Source organism: Apodemus sylvaticus, chromosome 5, assembly GCF_947179515.1.
Source record: "Apodemus sylvaticus chromosome 5, mApoSyl1.1, whole genome shotgun sequence".
Taxonomy (NCBI): domain Eukaryota; kingdom Metazoa; phylum Chordata; class Mammalia; order Rodentia; family Muridae; genus Apodemus; species Apodemus sylvaticus.
In genome coordinates, this window is record NC_067476.1 from 143,738,628 (window position 1) to 143,764,944 (window position 26,317).

Sequence of the window (26,317 nt, forward strand, 5' to 3'; positions counted from 1 at the left end):
CCCAGCTCCCAGCCCACAGCCCACAGCTCACAGCCCACAGCCCACAGCTCACAGCCCACAGCTCACAGCTCACAGCTCACAGCTCCCAGCCCACAGCTCACAGCTCACAGCTCACAGCTCCCAGCTCCCAGCCCACAGCCCACAGCCCACAGCCCACAGCCCACAGCTCACAGCCCACAGCCCACAGCTCACAGCCCACAGCCCACAGCTCACAGCTCACAGCTCACAGCTCACAGCTCACAGCCCACAGCTCCCAGCTCACAGCCCACAGCTCCCAGCTCCCAGCCCACAGCCCACAGCTCACAGCTCACAGCTCACAGCCCACAGCCCACAGCTCACAGCTCACAGCTCACAGCTCACAGCTCACAGCTCACAGCCCACAGCCCACAGCCCACAGCCCACAGCCCACAGCCCACAGCCCACAGCTCACAGCTCACAGCTCACAGCCCACAGCTCACAGCTCACAGCTCCCAGCCCACAGCCCACAGCTCACAGCTCACAGCTCACAACTCACAGCCCACAGCCCACAGCTCACAGCTCACAGCTCACAGCTCACAGCCCACAGCCCACAGCCCACAGCCCACAGCCCACAGCCCACAGCTCACAGCTCACAGCCCACAGCCCACAGCCCACAGCCCACAGCCCACAGCCCACAGCCCACAGCCCACAGCCCACAGCTCACAGCTCACAGCTCACAGCTCACAGCCCACAGCCCACAGCTCACAGCTCACAGCTCACAGCTCACAGCTCACAGCCCACAGCCCACAGCTCACAGCTCACAGCTCACCTTTTCTGTGTAGTGATATCCAGAGCGGATGATGTGACGTCAATTGACTACAGTCCGGTGGCTCCTATTATAACTACGAACCAGTTTCTGAAGGGAGAGCTAAAGGTAAGGCTTCCACAGAGATTTGTACCTACTCCATGTGCTCTAACCCCAGAAATGGACTGCTTGTTTTACCCCAGTCCACACTCCCCTGCATCCCTGCCCCAGCCATGCTGGCCCCCAAGATCCCCAAAATTCCCTCTGCCTGCCCACCGCCCAGGGCCTTTGCACTGCCTCTCTCCCCTGCCCAGGCTCCTCTGCCCCAGATATGGACAGAGCTCTCCCTGCTTCCTTCCAGTTCTTGCTCAAATAGGCTTTCTCCCTAGAGATGTCTTCCCAGGGGTGCTGTCCCCAGCCACTCCTGCTGAAATAGCCCCTCACTGTGCCCCCGGCAATGCTTTATCTCAGCAAAGCTAAATACCCAACACACACTGTGATGAGGCAGGGCAGGGCTGCTCTTTTCATTGTATATACAGCAGGTGCTCAGGAAATTTGTTGGATGGAAGAAAGGAAGGAAGGAAGGAAGGAAGGAAGGAAGGGAGGGAGGGAGGAAGGGAGGAAGGAGAGAGGAAGGGAGGGAGGGAAGGAAGGAAAGGTTGGCAAAGCGACAGAGGGAGGTCAATGGCATTCCCAGTCAGTGGTTATTGGCCTTCCTAATGCTACGGCCCTTTAATGCAGTTCCACACGTTGTAGTGACCCCCAACCATAAAATTATCTTGTTGTTACTTCATAACTGTAATTTTGCTACTGTTATGAATTGTAATGCAAATATCTGATATTCAGGATATCTGCTATGTGATCCCTGTAGGGGTCTCACCCCACGTGTTGAGGACTACTGGCTTATATCATACCACCTAGAAATAAACACTATCAAGACCGAGGTAGATTGTCCAATCCTTCTCTAAGATAATACAATATACACGGAGAATAGGGAACAGACACAAGATAGACAGAGACAGCAACAGCACACATGCAGGCGTAGAAGCAGATCCACACAGCACTGTCCACACAGTACTGCCCTCGCAGCACTGCCCATGCAGCCCACATGCAAATGCACACGCTGCACACACATGCTTCATGATCCTGTTGCGATCACTGAGTCAGAGGAGCACAATGTGGACAACTCCCAAGCCGTCCACGAATCATCTCCTGTGGCCTTCCACTGGTAGCTCTGTCCTTCAGTGAACAACCAGAGGAAGGCCGGAGCAGCTCCCCGCCTGGGCATCCCATGCAGCAAACCAGAGCTGCAGTTGGTACTGAACCAGGACCATATTGCCCATTGTGTGGCATGCTGGTCGCTAAAATGACAAGAGCTAGTCACATGATAGCTAAGTGTGCACATGGAGCCCAGGTCTCTAGTCCTCCCTAAGGATGAACTCGGGGACGTTCATGGGCTGGGACCTGGGGGGAGGTGATGGAAGGTTAACCAGGGGCAGATGGAGGACAGAATAACAATGAACTCAGGGCAAGCAGAGCCCTGCGGTGATCCGGGAAGAAAGAGCAGGAGGCTGCATGGCAGGGATCATCCGGACAGCTCTCTGTCCACTGTGACTGCCCTCTAGTGGTGCTAGACAAGACCGAATGCCCCTCTCCCACATATACACAAGCAGGGCACACACCAACACATACACATAGACACACCTGCATACATAAACACACTGCACACACATGCATATATCTGAACACATGCATATATGCACATGCATGCGCACACACATACACACAGTCCACACACATGCATAGGATATACATATATACACATACACATGTGCACATACATGTACATACAAACACGTGCAAATAGACACATTCACCTGTACACGTATAGAAACATATACTCGATCACACAGGAGGTACGTCTGGTCTTGGCTGATGGGCTGTTTTACATGGTGGACTGGTGTGTCCTGTCTGTGTTGCTCTATAAGGATGCGGATTGAAGAGTTTCCACCGTCTTTAAGAACTGTGTGGCTGGGCAATGGTGGCACATGCCTTTAATCCCAGCACTTGGGAGGCAGAGGCAGGCTGATTTCTGAGTTCGAGGCCAGCCTGGTCTACAGAGTGAGTTCCAGGACAGCCAGGGCTATACAGAGAAACCATGTCTTGAAAAACAAAAACAAAAGCAAAAACAAAAACAAAAACAAAACAAAACAAAAAAAGTCCAAAGAACTGTGTGGTCTGCTGAGTGATTCACACCTTTAATCCCAACACTCAGGTGACAGAGGCAGGAGGATCCTTTGTAAGTTCAGCTTGGACTAGATAGCAAGTTTCAGGCCAGCCAAGGCTACATGGAGATCCTATCTCAGAAAGAGAGGGGGGGAGAGAGGGAGGGAGAGGGAGAGGGAGAAGGAAAGGAAGGAAGGAAGGAAAGAAGGAAGGAAGAATAAGGAAAAGTAAAGAAAGGAATTATGGGTGACATGGGCAGTAACTGTTAAGGCCAGCATGACTCGCAGGCTCAGAGAGTTCCTGGACTGCAGTGGTACAGGGCCTCTCTGCACGTCTGACGCCAAAGGTTCACGGTCCGCACTGCCCTCCTGCCGGCACAAGGCACCGCGCTGACTGTAACACTGCTTCTCCTGTGCACGTTTCAGACCCTCCATGCTCTTTCAGCTTTGCCTAAGTGATAGTCCACAATGTGCACCTATAATTTGCTTCTCTGAGCTCAACATTCTTTTTCTTCCTGAACGAACCATCTGCTTTCATGGCACATTGTCAAATCTCGTTTTAGAGACACAGGGAGCATGTGTCCTCCCCGTAGCATGCCATGCTCGCTGAAACACAGGATTCAGCCTTCCAAATTCTGCTAATGGGACAGAGGAAGCAACTGTTCTTTTGATGGATGCCCAGCTGACTGACAAGAGGGAGGTGGAGTGGTACAGCGGGGAGGAGGTGATGACTGGACGCCTCTGCCTCAGACACTTAGTACGGCCTCCTCGTGTCCCAGGATGCTGGAAAGCTCACCCAGGTGCCCCCACTGTGCTCATACCGCTGGCAGTTCCTACTTATGTCTAGCTGATTCTCTCCCGTCTTTTACTGGACTGGCCTGCAATCCCTAGAAGGACACCGAGACTTGCTCTGTTCTTTCCTTCCAGGGACAGTTTTTCTGGCGGGGACACCGAGGCCCATATCCCATTGAGCCACCAGAAATGAAGTTTGTGCCCAGCAACGACTACATGGTATGCATGGGCATCTCTGACTACTTCTTCAACACCGCGGTGTTTGCATACCAAGAGTCTGGAACCTTGAGAATAACCCTGGGGAGCCGACTGGTGAGTAGTGTGGCTGCCTGCAAGCTTAGAAGAACAAGGACTCCGAGCCCAGCAGACCTAGGTGGGAGGCTTTGTCCCCAAGGGCGGAGTCCAAGGTGCTGTGGGGGTCAGGAGTCACGGAGCCCTGAGTTCAAGTATTGGTTCCACTCATTGTCAACTGAGGAACTCTAGTCACCCTTGTACCTCAGACTCATCTACGGCCACCACACTGATGTCCTCCCCAAAGGCCATTGTGAATATTAATGAGGCAGCAGGGTAAGAAGAGGCTGGGAGCCCAGGGCTCAGTGCTGAGCAGTCCCCACCCCCCCCCCCCCACACACACATACACCATATGTCATTCCCACCCCTGACTCAGCGACACCTGCCCAAAGCAACCATCAATCTCATTGGCTCTTACTTCATGTTCATGGCTGGACTCACTCTGGACCTCAGTTTCCCCGTATGTACATGATGAAACTTCTCTACCACCTAGGAGATACAGCCATCCCAACATGGCCCCCAACACTCTGGGTTCTTCCTACAGCACTCGTCAGAACCGTCAGGTTCTTGCCTCTGTATAGGAAGGAATGCGGAATGAATGCCCACGACCCACTGAGCAACCATAGACCACCGGGTGGGGGCTCGGGCTGCTTTACTCAGAGCAAGTCTGGGACCCACAGCTGGTATTCCTCAAGAGTCAGAGGCAGCAGGGGTGGGGTATCACAGGACGGGGTTGGGGATGGGTTTGTCAGGCTTCTGTCATTTGAGGGGTAGCATGGAGGCAGGCACACTGAAGCAGACCATCCTATGATTGGTCCGGCAGCAGACGGCAGTCATGGCCCTATATACCCTTCCTGGCCTATTACTACCCAAGTAGTTCCAGGTGGTATTGCCACAGAGGTGCCAGTGTGCACCGGTGTCCATAGTCTGGCTGGCGTGTGTCTTTTCTTCTCAGCCTATAACAATCTCCCAATACCCTTTTCTCTCCTCGCTGCAATTATCAAAGGATACCAGATTCCATCTGAACACTGACTTCCTGAAGGGCTTCCTGCCCAAGGTAGGAGACTTGTCTCCTCACTCAGCTCACTAGAGTGCTGGGGAGGACTGGACCATCGTGACAGGATGAGAATCCCCCCCTTCAGGCCCGTAGGCAGCAGATTGGAGGTGGATCAGGATAGCCCAGGGCAGACATAGTCCAAGTGCCCCACCAATGCCCTGAGGATGAGGCCAGGTGTGGCCCTCACACAGCCAGATCTCAGCTAAGCTCTACCTACCTGTTATCTTCCACCTCCATCTCTGTCTCCTCTCTCTCTCTCCCTCTCTCTGTCTCTGTCTCTCTCTCCCCCTCTCTCTCTTTCTCTGTCTGTCTGCCTGCCTGTCTGTCTGTCTGTCTGTCTGTCTCTCTGTCTCTCTCTCTCTCTCTCTCTCTCTCACACACACACACACACACATGGCACTCCCCTCCCCTTGGTGTCCTACCCCCCTCTCTGCCTCCCCTCCCCTCTCTGCCTCCCCTCCCCTTCTCTGCCTCCCCTCCCCCTCTGTCTCCCCTCCCCTCTCTGCCTCCCCTCCCTTCTCTGACTCCCCTCCCCTCTCTGCCTCCCCTCCCTTCTCTGTCTCCCCTCCCCTCTCTGCCTCCCCTCCCTTCTCTGTCTCCCCTCCCCTCTCTGCCTCCCCTCCCCTCTCTGCCTCCCCTCCCTTCTCTGCCTCCCCTCCCCTCTCTGCCTCCCCTCCCTTCTCTGTCTCCCTTCCCCTCTCTGCCTCCTTCATGTTCCTCTGCTTCCTGCCTCTCTCAGTTCTATAAAGATGGAAAATTTCCACTGAGGTGCACAAAGCAGTTGAACAAACAAAACCCTGTATGCAGCCGGTGACGGTGACAGGTAGCTAAGGTAGACAGGAAGGTTCCTTTTGCAGACTGAAGAGCTTAAGCCAGAGATTTATGTCTAAGAGTTCTGTGAACTGGAAGACCAAGATTGGGGTTCCAGGAGGACAGTCTGACAGCCACTAGTGGAGAGGGGAGCGCCGGCAAGACAGTTCTGTCAGCTCATAGCCCTGCCAGGCTCATGACCTTACACAGCCTGGTTTCCATAGAGGCCCATCTCTAAGCAAAGCCACGTTGCTGTGACGTGAATTACAGAGAAGGAGCACACACTCCATAGAAACTTCTATCAGGAGGTGGAGGCTGGGGAGGTATGGATGGTAGAAATGTCTAGGAGAAGTTGTCTCAAAGGTTCCCCAGGAAGGCTTACCGAGAGAAGAAGGAAGAGCCAAGACTCTCCTAAGCTCTCCTCAAGCCCACCACTGTCCTGTGATAAGGTGACAGCTGAGCTGATGTCTGAGGGAAGCTTGGGGAAGAATAGGGACAAGCACTCAGGGCAGGGACAGACAGTGGGAAGGGGTTCCCATGGGAAAAAGCATTGCACGAGAGAGCAGAAGCGATGCGTGTTCCTCCTGGGGTGGGGGGCAACAGAGGGGAGTCGACAGGGCCAGCAGGACCGGACTGACACTGGTCTGTATGCTGATGGGCCATCATGCCTCTTAGAAACCTTGAAATAAGAAAGACCTCTTTGTCCCTTGTCCCCACTGGGGAATGCAGGTGGCCAAGATGTTCCCCAGCATGGGGGTGCAGCTGCTGATCTCAGCGCCCTCGCCTCCACACCTGAGCATTCAGCCCTCAGGCCTTTCCTTCAATCCTAAGCTGGAGACCCAGGCCTTTGTGGTCCTCCCCAACTCCTCCCTGATCCCCCTCTTCCTGCTTGGCATGGTAAGATGGGTGGGGACCCAGATTCAAGCCCAGACGCCCTGACTCCATAGCTTGAGCCTCGAGACACCAATTCACCTGCTCACACACACATACATCACAGCATAAAACAATTCCCAGCTGCCCATCTTTGTGAGTCAGACAGCACCTGTGTGCTTTTCCATCCATTCATTCACCTATTTATTTAGTTGTTGACTAAGTCAGTCCGTCATTCTTATGGGAAATATTCTCTACCTTTTCAGGCCCCCACATCCATCACTTATTCAATTATTCACAGATTCGTTTGCTTAACCCTTCATTTATTCAAATTTTCATTCCACCGTTGATTTGTGTTCATTGGTTGGGTCACCCTATTGTTACAGAAATGGTTGGTGACTCCTGCATATGTCCAACATCACTTAGTAGGGGACACTAGAGGTCCATGGACCACCTACATGAGCCTATACCCTCCCAGAAGAGGGTGCTAGAGATCTGTGACCAATCTGCCCAGTTTGTTGATGAAATGGGTTCTGGCTTTCCTTACCCAAGGCCATACGTAGGCCATAAGCTGAGGTGGGCCTTCCCTTTCTTAGTAGGTCTGGTGTGATGCAATGGGTGGCTATTGTAAGTCAAGGCCAGGCTGGACTCCAGTGTTCTCCCCACCCCAGGCTGACAGTGCAGGACTTAGAACCACAAGGCCAAAGCCAGCCTCCCTGCTTCCTGGGCTCTGTGGGTGTGGCCCAGAGGTATGGCCATATTGCTAGGGGTCTGAGAAGCTGACCCCTGACCCTCCCTGCCCTGGAGGCCAGACCAACCCCTTGGATCACTCGCTTTGCAGAAAACAAATGCCTCTTTGGAAGTGGATGCTGAAGATAACAGGCTTATTGGGGAGATGAAGCTAGGCAGGTAAGCAGGCCTGTGGGGCCGAGAGGGAAAGGCACCTGCCCGACCCTGGATCCGAAGGAAACTCATGGCTGCCACACACACTCAGGACCCAGTCCTGGCCTTGGTCTGCCCGACCAGGCCTCAGACAGTGTGCAGAGGGCAGACTCTGCCCATTCGCTCAAAGCCGGGGAGAGGTGGGGCCGGGGTCAGGCACAGAGAGGATGAGAAACACTGATAAAAAAGAATGGGATGATAGAAAACTAGAAAACATGGCCTCTGGTGTGTGTGTGTGTCAGAGATGGGGTGAGGGCTGGGACTCCACAGAGCAGGGATGGGGGTGGAGCTACTGGCTTGATGGACAGGGGCAACGACTTTTCAGACTTTGAAGAACTTCAGAGATTTGACTGGAATTCTACTTTGCTACTATTACCTGTGTGGCCTTGGGTAGACGGTTTGACCTCTCTGAGGGAGTTTGCTCACTTGTGAGACAGGAGCCTCCTGGAGCCTCACAGGAACAAAGCACCCACTCCAGTACCCCCTCTTGCTCTCAAATCACCATCAAATGACATCCTAGCCACCAGGGACCGTGGGATCAGGTGACTGACAAGCCTGAGACCCAAGTGCCCCAGTGAAGTCCTTGGGAGCCTGAGTCCCTCTGTCTCTTGGCTTTGCTGTCTGCTGGACTGTCTGCATTCCCAGCAAGCTGTCCCAGCACGCAGCTTCCCATGGGACAGGACAGTGACACTTACTGTATTTCTAGACGCCTTGGGAACAGCCCCCACTGGACAACACATTTTTTCTGTCAGCATGGGGCAGGGAGGTGGACTGTGCGTTTAGGGTGTGGTCAGCAACACTAGTAATATTGAGGACCTGTGACTGTCCCCAAGGGAGATCTGGAGTCATGCTGAGAAAGAGTCCTGGGTCAGAGGCCTGGGTAGTGTCCGTGGTTCTCGGCCACTCTGGCCACTGATGTCCGGCCTCATCTTCCTTCCTTGGCAGGCTGTTGCTGGAACTGAAGCAGTCTAACTTTGGCTCCTTTAAGGTGAGTCTGGGCTCTGCTGAGGAAGCTCCTGGCTCTTCAGCAAGCAGCCTGCTTTGCGAGCAGCCCCGGGCCAGTCATGTGCCCTCTCCACTCGGTCTTTCATCACCTGAGCTTGTGTCCTGGGAGTCCGTTTATCAAGCAGAGGAATCAATCACGTTACTGAGCACCTGGTCCTTGGTATTAAAAGATGCGAACAAACTGGGTGTGCTAGTCCCAGCCCTTGAGTAATGGCAGGCAGATCTCTGTGAGTTTGAGACCAGCCTTGTCTACATAGTAAGCTCTGGGCCAGCCAGGGATACTGCATAATGAGACCACGTCTCGAGGAAAGAGGCGAGTGGTGGTGGTGATGAGAGTGGCCACTCTGAGGGACGTGATATTTTGCCAGTCAGAATGAGCTGGCGCCCATGGGAACAACAGAGGCATAAGGCCCTGTGATGGGAACATCTTAGCATGTGTAGGGGATGAAACCCTTGACATGTGTATGAAACCAGGGTGGCTGATATGTACTGAGTAGAGGTCATAGAAGATATGGGTAAAGTAGGCCAGGCTTGGGGTCCTCCAAGTCCCTGTAGGTAGACTGGAGGAGGGAGGGGGGAGGATGGAGGATTGGGCTCAGGGTCAGTGACCAGCCTCAGTGAGCCTGTTCTTACAGGGAACAAGGAGCTATGGTTTATGCTGCTTTTAGGGGCCCGTGGTTGGGCTCAGGAACCAGCCAGAGAGCACGGGCACAGGGGTCTGAGGAGGCCAGGAAGCAGAGGAAGGAGGGTGACTGAAGGAATGGTTTGGAGGGGGCTCAGGTAAGATTGATGTGAGATGTTTGTGAGAAGGCATTGTAGTGGCAGCCGGGTTGTGGCTGAGCGACTGAATGACCCAGAAGAGGTCTGGCCACTCGGCTGCCCTAGTGTTCTCCATCCTCCCCAACCCTCCTCCCCCAGCCCTGCCCACAGACCCATGCATACTGCTGAAGGCCAGCTTCGACAGGTCAGGTAAACTGAGGAGGGCTGAGTGTGGAGTTGGCAATTGATCACTCAGCAGGTTTTTCTGAGGGAATAAAGTGTGATTCATTGGGGCAAGAACTTCCCTGACCAGTGACCACACTCTGAACTCTTTACATTCCTTGAGGACCAGTCAGAAGGAAAAGAAAAATAAAAGGAAGCACACACACACAGACACACACAGACATATACATACACACACAGACACCACACCGACACACACAGACATACACATACACACACAGACACACACACAGGCACACAGACACATGGACACACAGATACACATACACATACACACAAATACACAGACATACACACAGACATGCAGACGGTCAGACATACACACACATACAGACATACACCCACATGCGCACACACATATACACACACTGAGTGGATGAAGCAAGAAAAACTCCAACAATTTCACACATATACATATATACCTACATACATTTGTGCACATTCATGCATTCACTTTTGTGGCTGGACGGAACAAAGCTCTAAGTAGCAAGCTCCAGCCATTTTACAGACACGTGTACACAGGCACACATTTTACACACATGTGTACACAGGCACACATTTTACACACACATGTACACAGGCACACATTTTACACACACATGTACACAGGCACACAAGCTTCAAGAGCAGGCTCAAACAACTTTTTTCCTCTTAGCCTTTTTACACCATCTTAAGACAAAGTTCTCTAGGTAAGAAAAGATTGCCTGATAGCCACAAGTTACCTGTTCTCTAAAAACAATTACCATAAAAACATATTCTTCAAAAACAGATTAAAATCATCACACAAAAGGAAATTACAACAGGATTCTTGATTGCGTATTCTTCTTTTAACTCTTTACCTAACTGAATACTTCCTATCTATCTTTCTCTCCACAAGTCATCATAACCCCCAAAGTAATAATTCTCTTGTCATTGATTAACAAAGTTTAAGCAAGCCCATCTATAGTTGTAAATGTTTTTCCTATGTTTAGCTAATGACGATTTGTATTTACCAAGACACAGATCATCGTCTTATCTGACATTGTATTTTTGAGGTCTTGTTCAGCTGGCTAGTCACCTGTTCTCTATTCTCACAATAGAATTATCTACTCTTTATTCATAACCCGGACTTTTCATGGTACACACTGAAACCTGTGACCACACCCCTAGATCACAAGATCCAGGAACTCAGCCCCAACCTAGAATGCAATGTTTTCTTTGATCATTAACTTGTCCTAAGCCCATTTTTTTTCTTCCAAGTACAATCATGTGCTTGTAACGCATGAAAGCTCACTGCTATTTATATAGTTCTGGCAGAAACAACTTAAACCTCCTCCTTAAACTTTCTATCAGCTGCCTCAACTTCCTAAAACTAAATCAAATCAGGAATTCTGTAAAACCGTTAGCTCTTCTAAACTATTGTTTTATAAAAGTTCATCATCATGCTGATCTGCAGGAAAACTGCCCAATAGAGTGAGTGGGCTGTCTCTCCCAAGAGGCAACCATACCAGACTACAGGCGGTGAGGGTCTCTCCATGCCCAATCAAGACAAACTTGAGAAGGCACCACACCAGTAAGGAACAACCCCCAGGGACTCCGCCGCCCAGGGGCTGCGCCTTTCTGAGGTACAACCATTAAAACTGTGCAAAACAGCCACGACAGTCTCTCCTACATGGTCCCAGCCACCACACGGCACCTCCACACTGTGCACCTGTATCCACGGAGGCTGATGCTCCTACAGCATCCAGCAGAAGCCTGCTTCCCGCTGCCTTTGCAGAGCATCCGCCCTTATCGCCTTGATGGGTGGACATGCCTCAAGTTCCCCACTGGGGCCCTGAAGCCACCAGCTCCAAAAGCACACGGTCCTGGCCTGCCACCTCTAAAGCTGCTGGGAACTCATCTGGGATAACAACAGCAATCGGAAGGCCTGCCTTCCCCTCCTGGGGATCCTCCAGGTTCCCCTGCCCCAGGCTGGCTTGGGCTGGTAACTAACTTCTGCTCCTGCAGAAGATGAAAATGGGTTTTCCCAGAAGCAGAGCTAGGAGGACGTCACACCGAGTGGCCTGGGGAGCAGAGCCCAGGGACCCCAGCTTACACACTTGTGAGCTCTCAGTGTCATCGCTCGGGGCAGGCATCTTAATGTGGGTTCCGGAATGGTTCCAGTTTTTATTTTTTATTATTGTCAAAACAGCGCATATGTAGCACCAGGAACCTGCACTTTTGCAAACCCAAGAAGTGAAACTTACTTGTATTCCTACCATTTCGGTTTGTGGTCTAGAATATATCCTTCCTGGTTTTTCATTATGCCTCATTAATTAAAATTCACAATTCCTTGGTTCCTGGAGCCTCCTCCTCCTGCCTGACACACGGGCTCATCCCTGTGCTGATGGTGATATTTCTACCATATCGTGCTTAATGACTGCCTCCTATTTCTTGGTATCAAAGTAGGGCCACTTGCCCTAATGCTGTATGTAGCACTCAGTGCTTTTGTTAGCTTATTGTTTGTAGTATGTGTGTCAGTGGAAGACTTGCTTCTCAAGTTTTGCTTTTGTCCCATGTTATCCTCCCACTCCTCCCCCCTCCCCGAGGATAAAAGCATGAGGATTTTTACTGCCCAAAAACCATACATTTGAAAGGCTTGCCCCGCCCCCTTTGCTTTTTTTTTTTTTTTTTTTTTTTTTTTTTTGGCAGAGTCTTACTATGGTAACCTGAGTCTGGAACTCACTATGTAAACCAGCCTAGTCTTGAACTCAGATATCCATCCTCTGCCTTCCACCAGTCTGAATCTCCAGAGGACCTGGGATTAAAGGCATGAGCTACCTCACCAGGCTTTTGTTTTGTTTTTGTTTTTGTTTCTGGTTATGGGGGCTTTTTGTTTTGTTTTTGAGCCAGGGCTCACAATCTTAGTAATCTATGTTGATCTCAAATTCATGATCCTCCTGCCTCAGCACCTCAATCGCAGGCCTGTACCATGTCCTGCTCATTTGCAAGACTTCTGTTGACCAATGTGGAAGAGCGCTGAACCCCGCCCCCTTTCCCCTCATCGACTCCCGACCTTCCTAGCCGACCTGTGCTCCTGTCACCTTGTCAGGGTATCATATGTTTCTTGTGGCCACTCCGTGCTTCTCCGGACTGGGAGGCTGTGGAGTGGGAAGGAGAGGAAGTGTGAAGGGTGGGTAACAGAAGCCATCTTGTTCCCTCTGCAGGTGAAGTTCCTGGAAGATATAATAAACTACCTCATACCCACAGTGGTGCTGCCCAAGATTAATGGTAAGAAGCTTTGGAGAAAACAATAGTTTTTGGTCCAGGTCAGAAATGCGGGGCTACCTGACTGCAGGCCCTGGATCCTGGCCAGGGTTGTGAGGGCAAAGGATGGGCCCCTCAAATGACCTATGACATCTAACCCAAAAGTTTAGAGGACAAAAGGAACTCACAGGCTGTGGGCTCCAACTCTGCCCCCATCCCTTACATCATTTTTGCGCGTCTGACAGCAGCCTACGAGGTGGGAGCTGTTGAGTGATTTTTTTTTCAGGGTGGTATAAACTAACATCTGCCCCCCACCCCCAAACTGGGCTTCACAGCAGCTCCGAGACTGACCCGCCCAAGTTCATCTTCACGGGAAAGATGGGTCTCTGAGGTATTCCTCAGGGATGACCCCCAACCAACCCTGGTCACTAAACTCTCCTCTGCCCTCGCCTGCCTCAGCTCCACCTGAGTTCTTGGAGTTCAGGAGTGGCTGGCCCCGGCAACTGCTCCATCCCAGTTTCATCTGCCACAGAGAAGGGTTCCCCAAGCACGGCAGGTCCACGCTCTGTCTCTGTAGCCCCTGGTTTCGCTCTGGTGGTCCAGGCCAGCTGTGTGTATCCTCAGAAAGGGAGAGGCCCACAGAGGGCCTGCATGTGGCCTTGGGGGATGATGGAGGACAGCGCCAGGGCAGGCTTCCTTCCTGGCACACAAACCTCTGCCAGCCCCTGATTCACTCCCCTCTCTGTTGTCTCACACCACAGAGAGGCTGCGGAGAGGCTTTCCTCTCCCTTTGCCTGCCGGGATCCAGATCATCAACTTCGTGTTTAACTCCTACCAGGTAAGTCCTTGAGGTCTCTGGTCACCAAGCATCCCACAAGGACAGCAACCCATGCTCCATATGCAGCTCTGCCTGGTCTCACAACATCCCCAGGACACAGAGGAGCTGGGGCTTAGAAAACCCGCCTGGCATTAAGTGAAGTCCAGTCTAAACCAGGCTCCTCACTTTTTACACCATCATTGCTTGTTCTGTAAACACAGACTCACCAGGCGGACTCATGGTTCTTTTTAGGTGCATGTGTTTATGTGCCTAGTGTTAGATTCGATTACAAAGCAGCTGTAGAGAAAGAGAAGGCAGAAGGAAAGAGAGGATGGCTCAGATCTGAGGCGGGGCCATGCCCATTCATAGCCAGGGGGCCATCTTTCTCACGCACACCTGCAGATCGCCAAAGTGCCTGTAGGAGAAGATGGGACTCTTCTTGCTATTGTACACTTATATATGCTATAAGATGGGCCTCTTCTGGGATGGAAATGACTTCTGTGGTCCTCAAGGGAAGCTGGGAAGTGTAGTCTTTCAGCAGGAAACTATCATGCATGGTGTGTGCCACAAATGTACCCAGCATCGGTCCAGGCCCATTTAGATACTGGGTTCTCTCCAAACATCCTGCAGATGTGTGACACCCTATGGCTTGCATAGGGTGCCTTCCTCTGAGTTTCCAGGCTCCTGGGCCCCTTTCCCTCTAGCATTTCATTCTCCCTGTCTTGTCCTGTCCCCTCTCTCTCCCTGCACCACAGCAAGCCCCGCCTCCCTCCCCTGCCCCTCCCTGTACAGCAGCAAGCCCCGCCTCCCTCCCCTGCCCCTCCCTGCACCGCAGCAAGCCCCGCCTCCCTCCCCTGCCCCTCCCTGCACCGCAACAAACCCCGCCTCCCTCCCCTGCCCCTCCCTGCACCGCAGCAAGCCCCGTCTCCCTCCCCTCCCCCCCCCCCCATATTACTGCCATTCTTTTTGTCTCTCAGCAACTCCTCAAGCTCAGCAGCTACCTCTGTGCCAGCCAGCTTCCCAGCTCTGGGACCAGCCTTCCTCTGTGCTGTGCATGTTGGGGCCCCTCCCTTCCTCAGGCCCCAAGTCCCTTTGTCCCCCTACCCATCACAAGAAACCTGTACCTCCACAATGAAACCCTCGTCCAGTCCTGAGTTCCTACCTCTGTTGACAGCTTGCCCTTCTGACATATGGCCCTTACAAGAAAGGTCCTCGTCACCACGTTCCTAGCTCTAATGCAGCGAGTCTCAACCCCTTTGAAGGTCGAGCCACCCTTTTACAGGGGCCACAAATCAGATATGTTGCGTATCGGATATCTATATTATGGTTCACATCGTTACAGTTATGAAGTAGCAACAAAAATAGCTTTATGGTTGGGGTACCCACAACACGAGGAGCTGTGTTAAAGGGCTGCAGCATCAGGAAGGCTGAGAACCACGGCTCTGATGCCTGGTGTCAGTCAACCTCAGTTCTTTAGATCAGGGGGCTGTTGAAGATGAGACTGGAAAACAGGTGATATAGATCAGAGAAATCTGCCTCCCCTCCCTGCCGGCCTCCCAGAACCTCTGTTCTTAAATTTTATCAAGGTCTACCTTAAAAAAAAAAACAAACAAACAAACAAACAAAAAAACACCCCCCCACCCCCCCACCCCACCCCGGGGAAAATTTAATTTCTTCCCTTGGAAACAGAGTGAAGGGCACTCCGGGTAGGGAGTAATTTTTCAGCCTTGACTGGAACCAGGTCTTTCCAGATGCTGCAAGGCAGGGACGACACACAGAGGCCCCCAAGGCGGGCCTGCTCTGCTCAGGAAGCTGATGACAGGTTCTCCGGGAGTCACTACAGCCACACAAACTGGCCCTCTGCTGACACCACAGGGTCTCCATGCCTCCTGCCTTTCCCTTTCCCAGGCATACCTGGCCCGGCCCCGCCCCACACCCATCATAGCCAAGCCCCCAAGTTTCCTTTTTTAAAATAAGTGTGGGCAGTCGGTGGTGGCCCATGCCTTTAAACCCAGCACTTGGGAGGCAGAGACAGGTGGATTTCTGAGTTCAAAGCCAGCCTGGTCTAGAGTGAGTTTCAGGACAGCCAGAGCTACACAGAGAAACCCTGTCTCGAAAAACAAAACAAAACAAAAACAACAAAAAAAGTGTGTGGTGTGTGCATGCATGTAGAGGCCAAAGGTGAGCTGTTTTCATCCCTTGCTCTCTACCTTCTAGATTGAGACAGAGTTTTCCAGACAGGATCCCTTCTTTAAAAATCCAACCCAGCCGCAAAGGTGCATTTCTGCTAACGGTGCCCGTTTCTCCCTAGAATTTCCTGTTGCTTGAAGCAGATTTGCACCGTACCTGAAATCACCTCGGACGGACCCTGGGCCAGGAAGCTCTGCAGCTGCTCCCCAGGGGCCATCACACTTACCGGCTGTCCTGCTCCAGGAATCCTTTAGTCTTTGGCCCTGACCTGCAGCCTCCTGCTCGCTTCCCCATGCTCAGCTCTAGAAATAACCCAAGCCCGTGGAAGTTGAGGGGAAAGCAGGAGATCTGTGGACGGGCTCCGTGACTCTTTCAGAGCAGCCCCTCCAGCATCGGCATTTCCGCTGGAGCTGCGACATTACTTTGGGCTTTACAAAAACACCCATTTTTCCCCCTGTAGATTCTGTGTGCTGGTGTGGCTTTTTGTCCATTCATGAATGCACTCACTGGCTGTACAGCGTGGCCTGCACCACATGAACTCTTGAGTCCTGAACACTTACGTTAGCGCAAAGTCCCACTGTTCCAACTGTCCTTGGGGGTTTCTTAATCGGAAGGAATGAGCTGGGCTTTCTAGGGTCCTGAAGATTTGAGAGGTGGGCTGTTGGTGGGGCGTGCCTGTACTTCCTGTGTCTTCCTGTGGCCAATATTCCTCACTACCACATGGTGGCGCTGTTGAACACCGGACCCAAAAAGGTGATGGTCCATGTCATTGTGCCTCAGCCAGCAACAGGCCAGGGTAGGCAGCTCTAACTTAGTGTAAATAGCAACCTCACAATCTCCAGACCCTGGTGTGAAAAACATCAGTTCCAGGCTCTCCAGGACTGGTGTTGGATCTCACCAAGGGCTTTGGGCCATGTCCTTCCTCAAGACGTTTGGTGGGACTGCCCAAAACTGTTAGATGGGTTTTGCATGGATCAAGCGGCCCCAAGGCCTCTCTAGGCTGGGTACCTTTAGTCTGAAGATCTCATTCAGGCCTCGGTGCACTCTATCTCCCTCATTCTGCGACTCGTTTAGGTCTTTCAGATTGTGCCACAGCCAATCACAAGCCCACTTGGGTTCCTACACGACTTCCCTCAGCCCATGAGCCTCCACTTCCTTCCAGATGTCACAGCTGTCTGGAGACTTTGGTATGCATAAGGTAGATTTCCTACATTCGGTTGCCTAGGTCACACACAGATTAAAGGGCACCAAGGCAAAGGAAACAAAACTTCTCACTTGTCAGCCAGGATGGTGTACCTGTTCCTCCTTGCTGGCAGCTAGTGGAGGACCCCGCTTGGGACCAGAGGGCATCCAGATGGGGCTAAAAGGAAGAAAGTGATGGAAACACAGCGAGAGATGAAGCTAGGCTGCTCCCAAACGCTGTGGGGAGCCCTTGGAAGGATTTGAGCACAGGAAGGACACTTCCGGGGCTGCAGAGATGGCTCAGACTCTGAGAATGCTCAGTGCTCTCTCAGAGGACCAGAGCTCAGGTCCCAGGAGGCAGCTCACAACCTCCAGCGACTGTGGCTGCCGGTGATGGAATGCCCTCTTCTGACCTCTGTGGGTCCCTGCATGCATGTGCAATGCCCGAATACAGACTTTCTCATAAATCTTTTTTTTTTCAAGACACAATCCAATTCATTTTTGTAAGTCTATCCTAGGCTGCTCTCTGGGGACTTCTGCTGCATAGAGAGAGATGACCCTCCCCCCCCCTCTCCCATCATTTTCATGATTAACTTTCTGGCCACTTTCCAACACGCGTGACAACCCTGCTCTGCCCTCTGAAACACAAACAGTCACTTCTGGGCCCTAAATGGGCAGGCAGAGCCACAGTCCCCCCCAAATATCTCCTCTCGTGTTCACAAAAGGCAGCACTATGGGGTCTGGTTTGGGAGCATGTTCCCCAAAGATTCAGACAAGGCCAGTTTGCAGAGTTGCCCTCTGAGCCATTTCTCCTTCAGGCAGGGACCTCCTGCTGCAACCAGTGTACCCCAAGTCCCTCCCAGGGTTGAGAAGGCTTTAAAGTTAAATGGCAACATGACTGAGTTGGCCTGTGATAGACCAAAGGAAGGCTGTGATAGACCAAAGGAAGCCCAACTTCGTGCTTGGCGAATGTTACAGCATATATGAAGGTTACTGCTATCAACCTACTTTGATTAATAAACAGGAGGTGGGTGAAGCACATCTCGGGGTGTTTGCAGAAAGAATCAGATCATGGCGGCTCTGATGTAGTGGATGGATAGATCTCCTAATGGATTCAGACTGTGACCTTGTGGGGAGGTGGCAGAGGTTGAAGATACGGCCTACCTGAAGGAGGCAGGCCACCGGATGTCTAGGGGCTGTTTCTCTGGCCTTTCCTACAATCATCTTTCTCTGCTTGCTGTCCACCATGACTTCAGTGACTCAGTTCCGCCACACCCTCTCTGTCGTGGGGGAGTGACACCTCTGAAACCACTAGCCAGTTTAAATCACTCCTCCCTTCAGATGTTTGTCTCATGGATGTCATCTCATGACGCCAAACCAGTACAGGAAAACGTAACGTCAAAAAGCTATCTTTTAGATTAAATAGCAGAAGGGGCTGTCCACTCCAGGATGGCCAAACGCTCTCACTTGCAGCGGCTTAGCTGTGGGATAGGCACTGTCTGCTGAGTTATGACAGGTGGGGAGAGGCGCCCTGAGGGGAGTGAGGGTGAGGCGGGCCACAGAAGACCAGCCCCTGGCTTGTCATTCTGCCATAGCACATGGGTGGCATGAGCAGGGCAGCCCTGACTCTTCATCCCGTGTGATCCTCTCAGCAATGCCCGAGGTAGACAGGGCACCTCATGTTCTACAAGAGTCTCCAGAGAGGTTGTGAGGCCTGGGCTCAGCTCAATGTTCAAAGCCCTAGCCATGGAATTCCTGGCCCTCATTTCAAACACCAACCCAGTGTTCCACCCCAATTCCACCCCCCACCCCCAGGCTGTGGGACTTTACAAATGTCACTTGGCTCTTGAGCCCTCTTTTGTCTTTGGAAACAAGAGGTAAAATCCTGACCCCTGTTTCAGCTGAGGTTGCTGGGAGGAACCTGTGGTGCCTCTGATGAGCATGCTCGACAGAATTAAGAACAGGAGATATGATCCCAGGCACCTTGGGTTCAAATCCCAGCTCTACCATTTGCCAGCTATGTAACCTCGGGGAGTTTATATCATTCTCTGGTCTTGAGTTCTCTCAGCTACCATGACAACAGCTAGGTTTTCATCACACTGCCAGGACATCACAAGGTACCCAAAAAAATATTCTTTAAATGACTTAGGACATGACCCCACATCTGAGTGACCCAAAGCCACCATGTGTATGGGGGGGGGGGATGTCTCAGCAGTGCCTCAGCTGAGGAAATCCTGCTCACATGTGACAGTGTGGTCCTCCTCCTGATCCAGGCTCAGTTCCTGCCCCCTGACAAGTAAGGACTCTCTGAATTCAGGGAATGACCTCTGTGTGGACAAATGTTAAACAACCTCTTCTTGCTGGGAAATTTCCAGGAGCCATTGCTGGAGATTGAGGTACTGCCAGCTTCAGGAATGATAGTTTCCCTCCTACTGTGAGGGCTGGGTGTCCAGCAGCACAATAAGCCAATTCAAGCCAAATCAAGAACATAAATTCATTGAGAGACAGTTCCAGGGAGGGTTCACCTGTCTTACAGGTGGAGGTCAAAGAAGTCGCCCACCAGGGTGAAAGCCAGGGATATTTATAGAGCTTAGGCAAGGAGTGATGACGTGTCAGCTAGGAGCTGGGATTGTGTTCATATATGGTTAAAAACTCTTGGGTGGGTTTCCAGAAACACAGAGGTGAGGCTTGATGAAGTGTTAGCCCAGAGCGTGCAGGTGCGTGGGGTTTCCCAGCTTGTGCGGAGGTGAGCAGGGGCTTCAACCAAACACCCCAACCTCTTTGGGTATAGGAACACCGGTTCAGATCTGGCTCTTTCCTGCTGAGGGGAGACAGCATGGGGTGGGAGAGATGGGAGTCAGTGGGCTTGTGCAGAAGTACACATTTGCTTGACCATTACTTGGGAAACTTCACAAATCCATTTTGGGAGAAAGCAGAGGAGACAAGCTACTAGGAGAAAAATAGCTCATTACCATCAGCCCTAGGAACGGGGCTGGCCACGTGAAGGGTGAAGACCGCCAGAAAGAACAGGACAGAGGTGTGCCTTGGTCGCATTGGCAGAGTTCTTCAGACATTTGGTAGAGTGATTCAGATTAGTGTCCACCAGAACAGATTCGTTGATATAGTAACAGTGTTCTTAAAAACACGCAGGTTCCTCCCATGCCTGCCTGGAGAAACCTCCGATACTTTTCCCTTCTGCATGGCAACCGGGGCCAGGGAAGTGATCTGACGCTGGAGGGAGGCCAGTGAGGGAACTGAGCTGTTGGTGGCCTTTTGGAGCCAGTCGGATAGCCTTCTGATCTCACGGCTTAAGCCGATTGGTTGCTATTGTGGGGACCACCATAGCAAGGGCTGTCAGTGTAAATCTTCAATTCTTTTAGTATCTCAACTTAAATACCAACTGATGTTAAAGAGATTGGAAGAAAGAAAAATATGTTCTTTTTTTTTAAGATTTATTTATTTAGCCATTTGCACCAGGGAGCCAGGAGGCTCCACAGCCTTCTGTGCACAGCCCACCAGGAGAGAGTGATCACCCAGCAGTGCTTTCACTTCTGAGCTCAGAGGAGTAAGGACACAGGCTTATAGGCCCACAGGAGGAACAAACTGCAGCCAGAGACACCAGAGATAACCAGATGGTGAAAGGCAAGCAAAAGAACCCTACCAACAGAAACCAAGGCCACATGGCAACATCGGAACTCAGTTCTCCCACCCCAGCAAGTCCTGGATACCCCAACACATTGGAAAAGCAAGAGTTGGATTTAAAATCGTATCTCATGATGCTGATAGAGGGCTCCAAGAAAGACTTAAATAACTCCCCTAAAGAAATATAGGAGAACATTGGTCAACAGGTAAAAGCCCTTAAAGAGGAAACACAAAAATCCATTAAAGAAATACAGGAGATCTGCTGGGCAGTGGTGGTGTACACCTTTAATCCCAGCACTTGAGAGGCAGAGGCAGGTGGATTTCTGAGTTCGAGGCCAGCCTGGTCTAGAGTGAGTTCCAGGACAGCCATGGCTATACAGAGAAACCTTGTCTCGAAAAACCAAAAAGAAAAAAGAAAAAGAAAGAAAGAAAGAAAGAAAGAAAGAAAGAAAGAAAGAAAGAAAGAAAGAAAGAAAGAAAGAAAGAAAGAAAGAAAGACAGGAGATCATGGGTCAACAGACAGAAGACCTTAAAGAAGAAACACAAAAATCCTTAAAGAATTACAAGAAAACACAAACAATCAAGTGAAGGAACTGAACAGAACCATCCAGGATCTAAAAATGGAAGTAGAAACAATAAAGAAATCACAAAGTGAGACATCTCTAGAGATAGAAAACCTTGGAAAGAATTCAGGAGTCAGATGCAAGCATCAACAACAGAATACAAGAAATAGAAGAAAGAACCTCGGGTGCTGAAGATACCATAGAAAACATTGATTCAACAGTCAAAGAAAATGCAAAATGCATAAAGTTGGTAACCCAAAACATCCAGGAACTCCAGGACACAATGAGAAGACCAAACCTAAGGATTATAGGTATAGATGAGAGCGAAGATTTCCAACTTAAAGGGCCAGTAAATATCTTCAACAAAATTATAGAAGAAAACTTCCCTAACCTAGAGAAAGAGATACCCATGAACATACAAGAAGCCTTCAGAACTCCAAACAGACTAGACTAGAACATAAACTCCTCCCGGCACATAATAATCAAAACACCAAATTCACTAAACAAAGAAAGAATATTAAAAGCAGTAAGGGAAAATGGACAAGTAACTTATAAAGGCAGACCTATCAGAATTACACCAGACTTCTCACCAGAGATGATGAAAGCTAGAAGGTCCTGGGCCGACCCCATACAGACCCAAAGAGGACACAAATGCCAGCCCAGGCTACTATACCTAACAAGACTCTCAATCGTCATAGAAGGAGAAACCAAGATATTCCATGATAAAACCAAATTTACAAAATATCTGTCCACAAATCCAGCCCTACAAAGGATAATAGATGGAAAATGCCAACACAAGGAGGGAAACTACACCCTAGAAAAAGCAAGAAAGTAATCTTTTTCCAACAAACCCAAAAGAAGATAATCACACAAACATAAAAATAACATCAAAAATAACAGGAAGCAACAATTACTATCCCTTAATATCTCTTAACAACAATGGACTCAACTCCCCAATAAAAAGGCATAGACTAACAAATATTTCTCATTTAAATCTTCAATTTTATCAGAAAATGTTTGTAATTTCCCTTTTAATTAATTTAGTAATGCTTTTATGTCTAGCATTTTATCTGCATTATCTTTCATGATAATCTTCATTTTAATATGTCTTTTTATATATTTCCTCTATTTTATCAGAAATGTTTTCAATGTAAATCTTTGATTTTATCACAAATGTTTCTAATTCCACCTTCAATTAATTTAGAAAGAGTTTTTATATCTACCATTTTATATGTAAAATTTTCCATGAAATAGTTCATTTTAACATGTTTGTCTATATATTTCTTGAATTTTACCATAAATATTTTCTATGTAAATCTTTAATTTTATCTGAAAATGTTTATAATTCCACCTTCAATCAACTTATAATTATCTTTATGCCTATCATTTTATCTATATGATTTCCATGATAATCTTTAATTTTAACATGTTTTTCTATATATTTTTTCAATTTTATCAGAAATATTTTACATGTAAATCTTCAAGTTTATCAGAAAATGTTTATAATTCCACTTTCAATCAACTTAGGAATACTTTTATGCCTACCATTATTATATCTATACAAAATTTTCCATGATAATCTTCAATTCTAACATTTTTTTTACATTTTTCTACAATTTTATCAGAAATATTTTTCATGTAAATCTTCAATTCTATCATAAAATGTTTCTATTTCATATTTCAATTAATTTAGCAATGTTTTATATGCCTACCACTTTACTCTTTAATTTTCCATGAAAATTGTCAATTTTAATGTGTTTTTCTATATATCTCTTCTATTTTATCTGAAATATTTTCCATATAAATCTTTAATTTTATCATAAAGTGTTTTTACTTCCCGTTTCAATTTTAAAAAAAGGGGGGGGGAGATTTATTTATTCATTTTATTTATGTGAGTACAATGTAGCTGTCTCCAGACATACCAGAGGAGTGTATCAGATCTTATTACAGATGGTTGTGAGCCACCATGTGGTTGCTGGGAATTCAACTCAGGACCTCCAGAAGAGCAGTCAGTGCTCTTAACCGGTGAGCCATCTCTCCAACCTCCGACAAATATGTTCTTAACAAAATAAAACAGAAGCATTCATATTACTTTATAATCATCGTTCCTACAACTGGATACGTGGCCTTAGATGGTATTTGTAACTACCTTCCTCTACTACTCATTCTGTATTTCCCCACCCACCCTCTGCAAACGCCTCAGCAAGTCTTGGCTCTTTTCCTGGAGGAGTGACCCATACCTTCATTCCTGATGGGTCTGCATCCTCATCCTTTGTCATCCTGCTTGGATTAGGCTGTTGTAGTTTCCCATTGACTTTAATCACAGGACATGGTAGTACCAAGAGACGCCCTAAGGGATCTCCTGCACTCCAGACATAATCCTTCTTACCTCCATTGTGGAGAGGCAATCCAATTTCCCCATAGTAATCAGGAGCTATCACCCCTCCTAACACTGTTATTCCTTTCTTAGTCTGTTGGTTTAAGGGCATTAGAAGCCCAAAATGACCAGGGGGAAGTCTGAGCTTCCAGTTCAATGGAATGTTTGTTGTGGCTCCTGGTAGGAGCAATCCCTTCTCTGGAACCAAAACTTCTAGGCCAGCAGAACCTAGAGTTGTAGGAACAGGAAGCAAAAATTTTCCTAGAGGGTCACTAGGAGTGATAGTGAGTGGAACTATTCCCTTTTCCACCCCTTGATTCCTGGACCCATGGATCCTGGCTATGGGAGAAACTGTACCATATATTTGACAGTGATTCAAAACATATACTGCTTTCTGAAGAACTCTGCTCCAGCCCTTCATGCTGTTGTCACCTAATTGGCACTGTAACTGCTTCTTCAAAAGGCCATTCCATCTTTCTATCAGACCAGCTGCTTCAGGATGATGAGGAACATTGTAAGACCAGTGGATTCCATGATTGTGGGCCCGCTGTTGCACTTCTCTGGCTGTGAAATGAGTTCCTTGGTCAGAGTCAATACTGTGTGGAATACCATGACAATGGATAAGGTATTCTGTGAGTCCACAGATGATGGTTTTGGCAGAAGTGTTACGTGCAGGAAAGGCAAATCCATACCAGAATAAGTATCTACTCCAGTAAGAACAAAATATTGTCCTTTCCATGGAGGAAGTGGTCCAATGTAGTCAACCTGCCACCAGGTTGCTGGCTGGTCACCTCAAGGAATGGTGCCACATCTGGGGCTCGGTGCTGGTCTCTGATGTTGGCATTCAGCAGCAGCTGTAGCCAGGGCAGCCTTGGTGACTGGAAGGCCATGTTGTTGAGCCCAAGCATAACCTCCGCCTCAGCCACCATGGCCACTTTGTTCATGTGCCCATTGGGCAATGACAGGGATGGCTGGGGAAAGAGGCTGACTGTCCACAGAACGGGTCATCTTATCCACTTGATTATTGAACTCTTCAGCTGAAGTCACCTTTGGTGAGCATTTACATGGGACACAAATATCTTTACATCCATTGCCCATTTGGAGAGCTCTATCCACATACTTCTTCCCCAGATGTCTTTCTCACCAATTTTCCAATCATGATCTTTCCAAGTCCCCGACCATCCAGCCAATCCATTGGCTACAGCCCATGAGTCGGTGAACAACTGTACATCTGGCCATTTCTTCTTCCAAACAAACTATAATACCATGTGTACTGCCCAAAGTTCTGTCCACTGTGAAGATTTTCCTTCACTTGTATCTTTCAGGTCACATAGTAACTTAGTGTCCTATTTGTCAAATGTTCAGTTTCCACTAAGGCCCAATAGCAGGCCAAGAGCTGTTTTTCAAAGGGAGAGTAGTTGTCTGCAGATGATGGTAGAGCTTTGCTCCAAAATCCTAAAGGTCTCTTCTGTGATTTATCTACAAGGGCCTGCCAGAGGCTCCAAACAGCATCTCTATCTGCCATCGACACCTCAAGTATCATCGGGTCTGCTGGATCATATGGTCCAAGTGGTAGAGCAGCCTGCACAGCAGCCTGGACCTGTTGAAGAGCCTTCTCCTGTTCCAGGCCCCACACAAAGCTAGCAGGTTGCTGAGTCACTTGGTAAATGGGCCTGAGTAACACACCCAAGTGGGGATGTGCTGTCTCCAGAATCCAAATAGACCCACTAAATGTTGTGTGTCTTTCTTGGTGGTGGGAGGGGTCATGTGCAATAGCATAATCGTTCACCTTAGAAGGAATATCTCTGCATGCTCCACACCACTGTACTCCTAAGAATTTCACTGAGGTAGATGGCCCTTGAATTTTGGTTGGATTTATTTCCAAACTTCTGATATGCATGTGTCACCAATGAGTCCAAAGTGGTTACTACTTCCTGTTCACTTGGTCAAATCAGCATAATGTCATCAATACAGTGCACCAATATGATTTTTTTCAGTCTACAACTATCTTTTATTGGAAGGCCATGCATTGCCTTCATTTTTTGTATTTGAAATCACTATACAGTTACTTTTGTGAAAACACTACCTGCATTTTCTAGTACAAATAAAAAACCTAAAAATTGTTTCAGGAATGTAGAGAAATATCCAACCTAAATAGCAGAAAAATGCACATAATAACTACTGCACTGCAGTCATTTCTGCATTTCCCATGTTTCTTAAATAACTATCTTGTCGATAACACACAATATGAAAAGCAATTATGAAAAACAGACATTTGCATATACTTCTAAAGTCTTATTGAGAATCGTCTGTTGGCATGGGATAGACAATCATAGACTCAGCAGCTACAGTAGCAGGATATGCACATGCCTGTTGGTTCATACCATTGTGCATAGTTGCAACATTACCTCCATATTGCTGAGTGCCATCACAACCATTCTGCTAAGTCCCTGTTGGATTACCACTCCTAAAACTGGTCTGTATACAAGAAGATACAAAATTACTTCCAAACTTCCACTGGTGTAATTTGCAGCACTGAAAATACCATTCTGAGTTTTAGCCCC

General features: G+C 49.1%; 1 protein-coding gene across 1 annotated transcript in view; it reads left to right on the forward strand.

Annotated features, from left to right (window-relative positions):
* Bpi (bactericidal permeability increasing protein) overlaps positions 1-16,448 on the forward strand; it is a 28,423-nt gene extending 11,975 nt beyond the window's left edge. Inside the window, exons 7-15 of the mRNA XM_052181551.1 lie at positions 801-892; positions 3,916-4,092; positions 5,078-5,128; positions 6,668-6,835; positions 7,650-7,717; positions 8,696-8,738; positions 12,943-13,006; positions 13,744-13,820; positions 16,111-16,448. Of these exons, the coding sequence (XP_052037511.1) occupies positions 801-892; positions 3,916-4,092; positions 5,078-5,128; positions 6,668-6,835; positions 7,650-7,717; positions 8,696-8,738; positions 12,943-13,006; positions 13,744-13,820; positions 16,111-16,149 (779 nt within the window). The 3' untranslated portion in view covers positions 16,150-16,448. The remainder of the gene's footprint in view (positions 1-800; positions 893-3,915; positions 4,093-5,077; positions 5,129-6,667; positions 6,836-7,649; positions 7,718-8,695; positions 8,739-12,942; positions 13,007-13,743; positions 13,821-16,110) is intronic.
* The last annotated feature ends 9,869 nt before the right edge of the window (positions 16,449-26,317 follow it).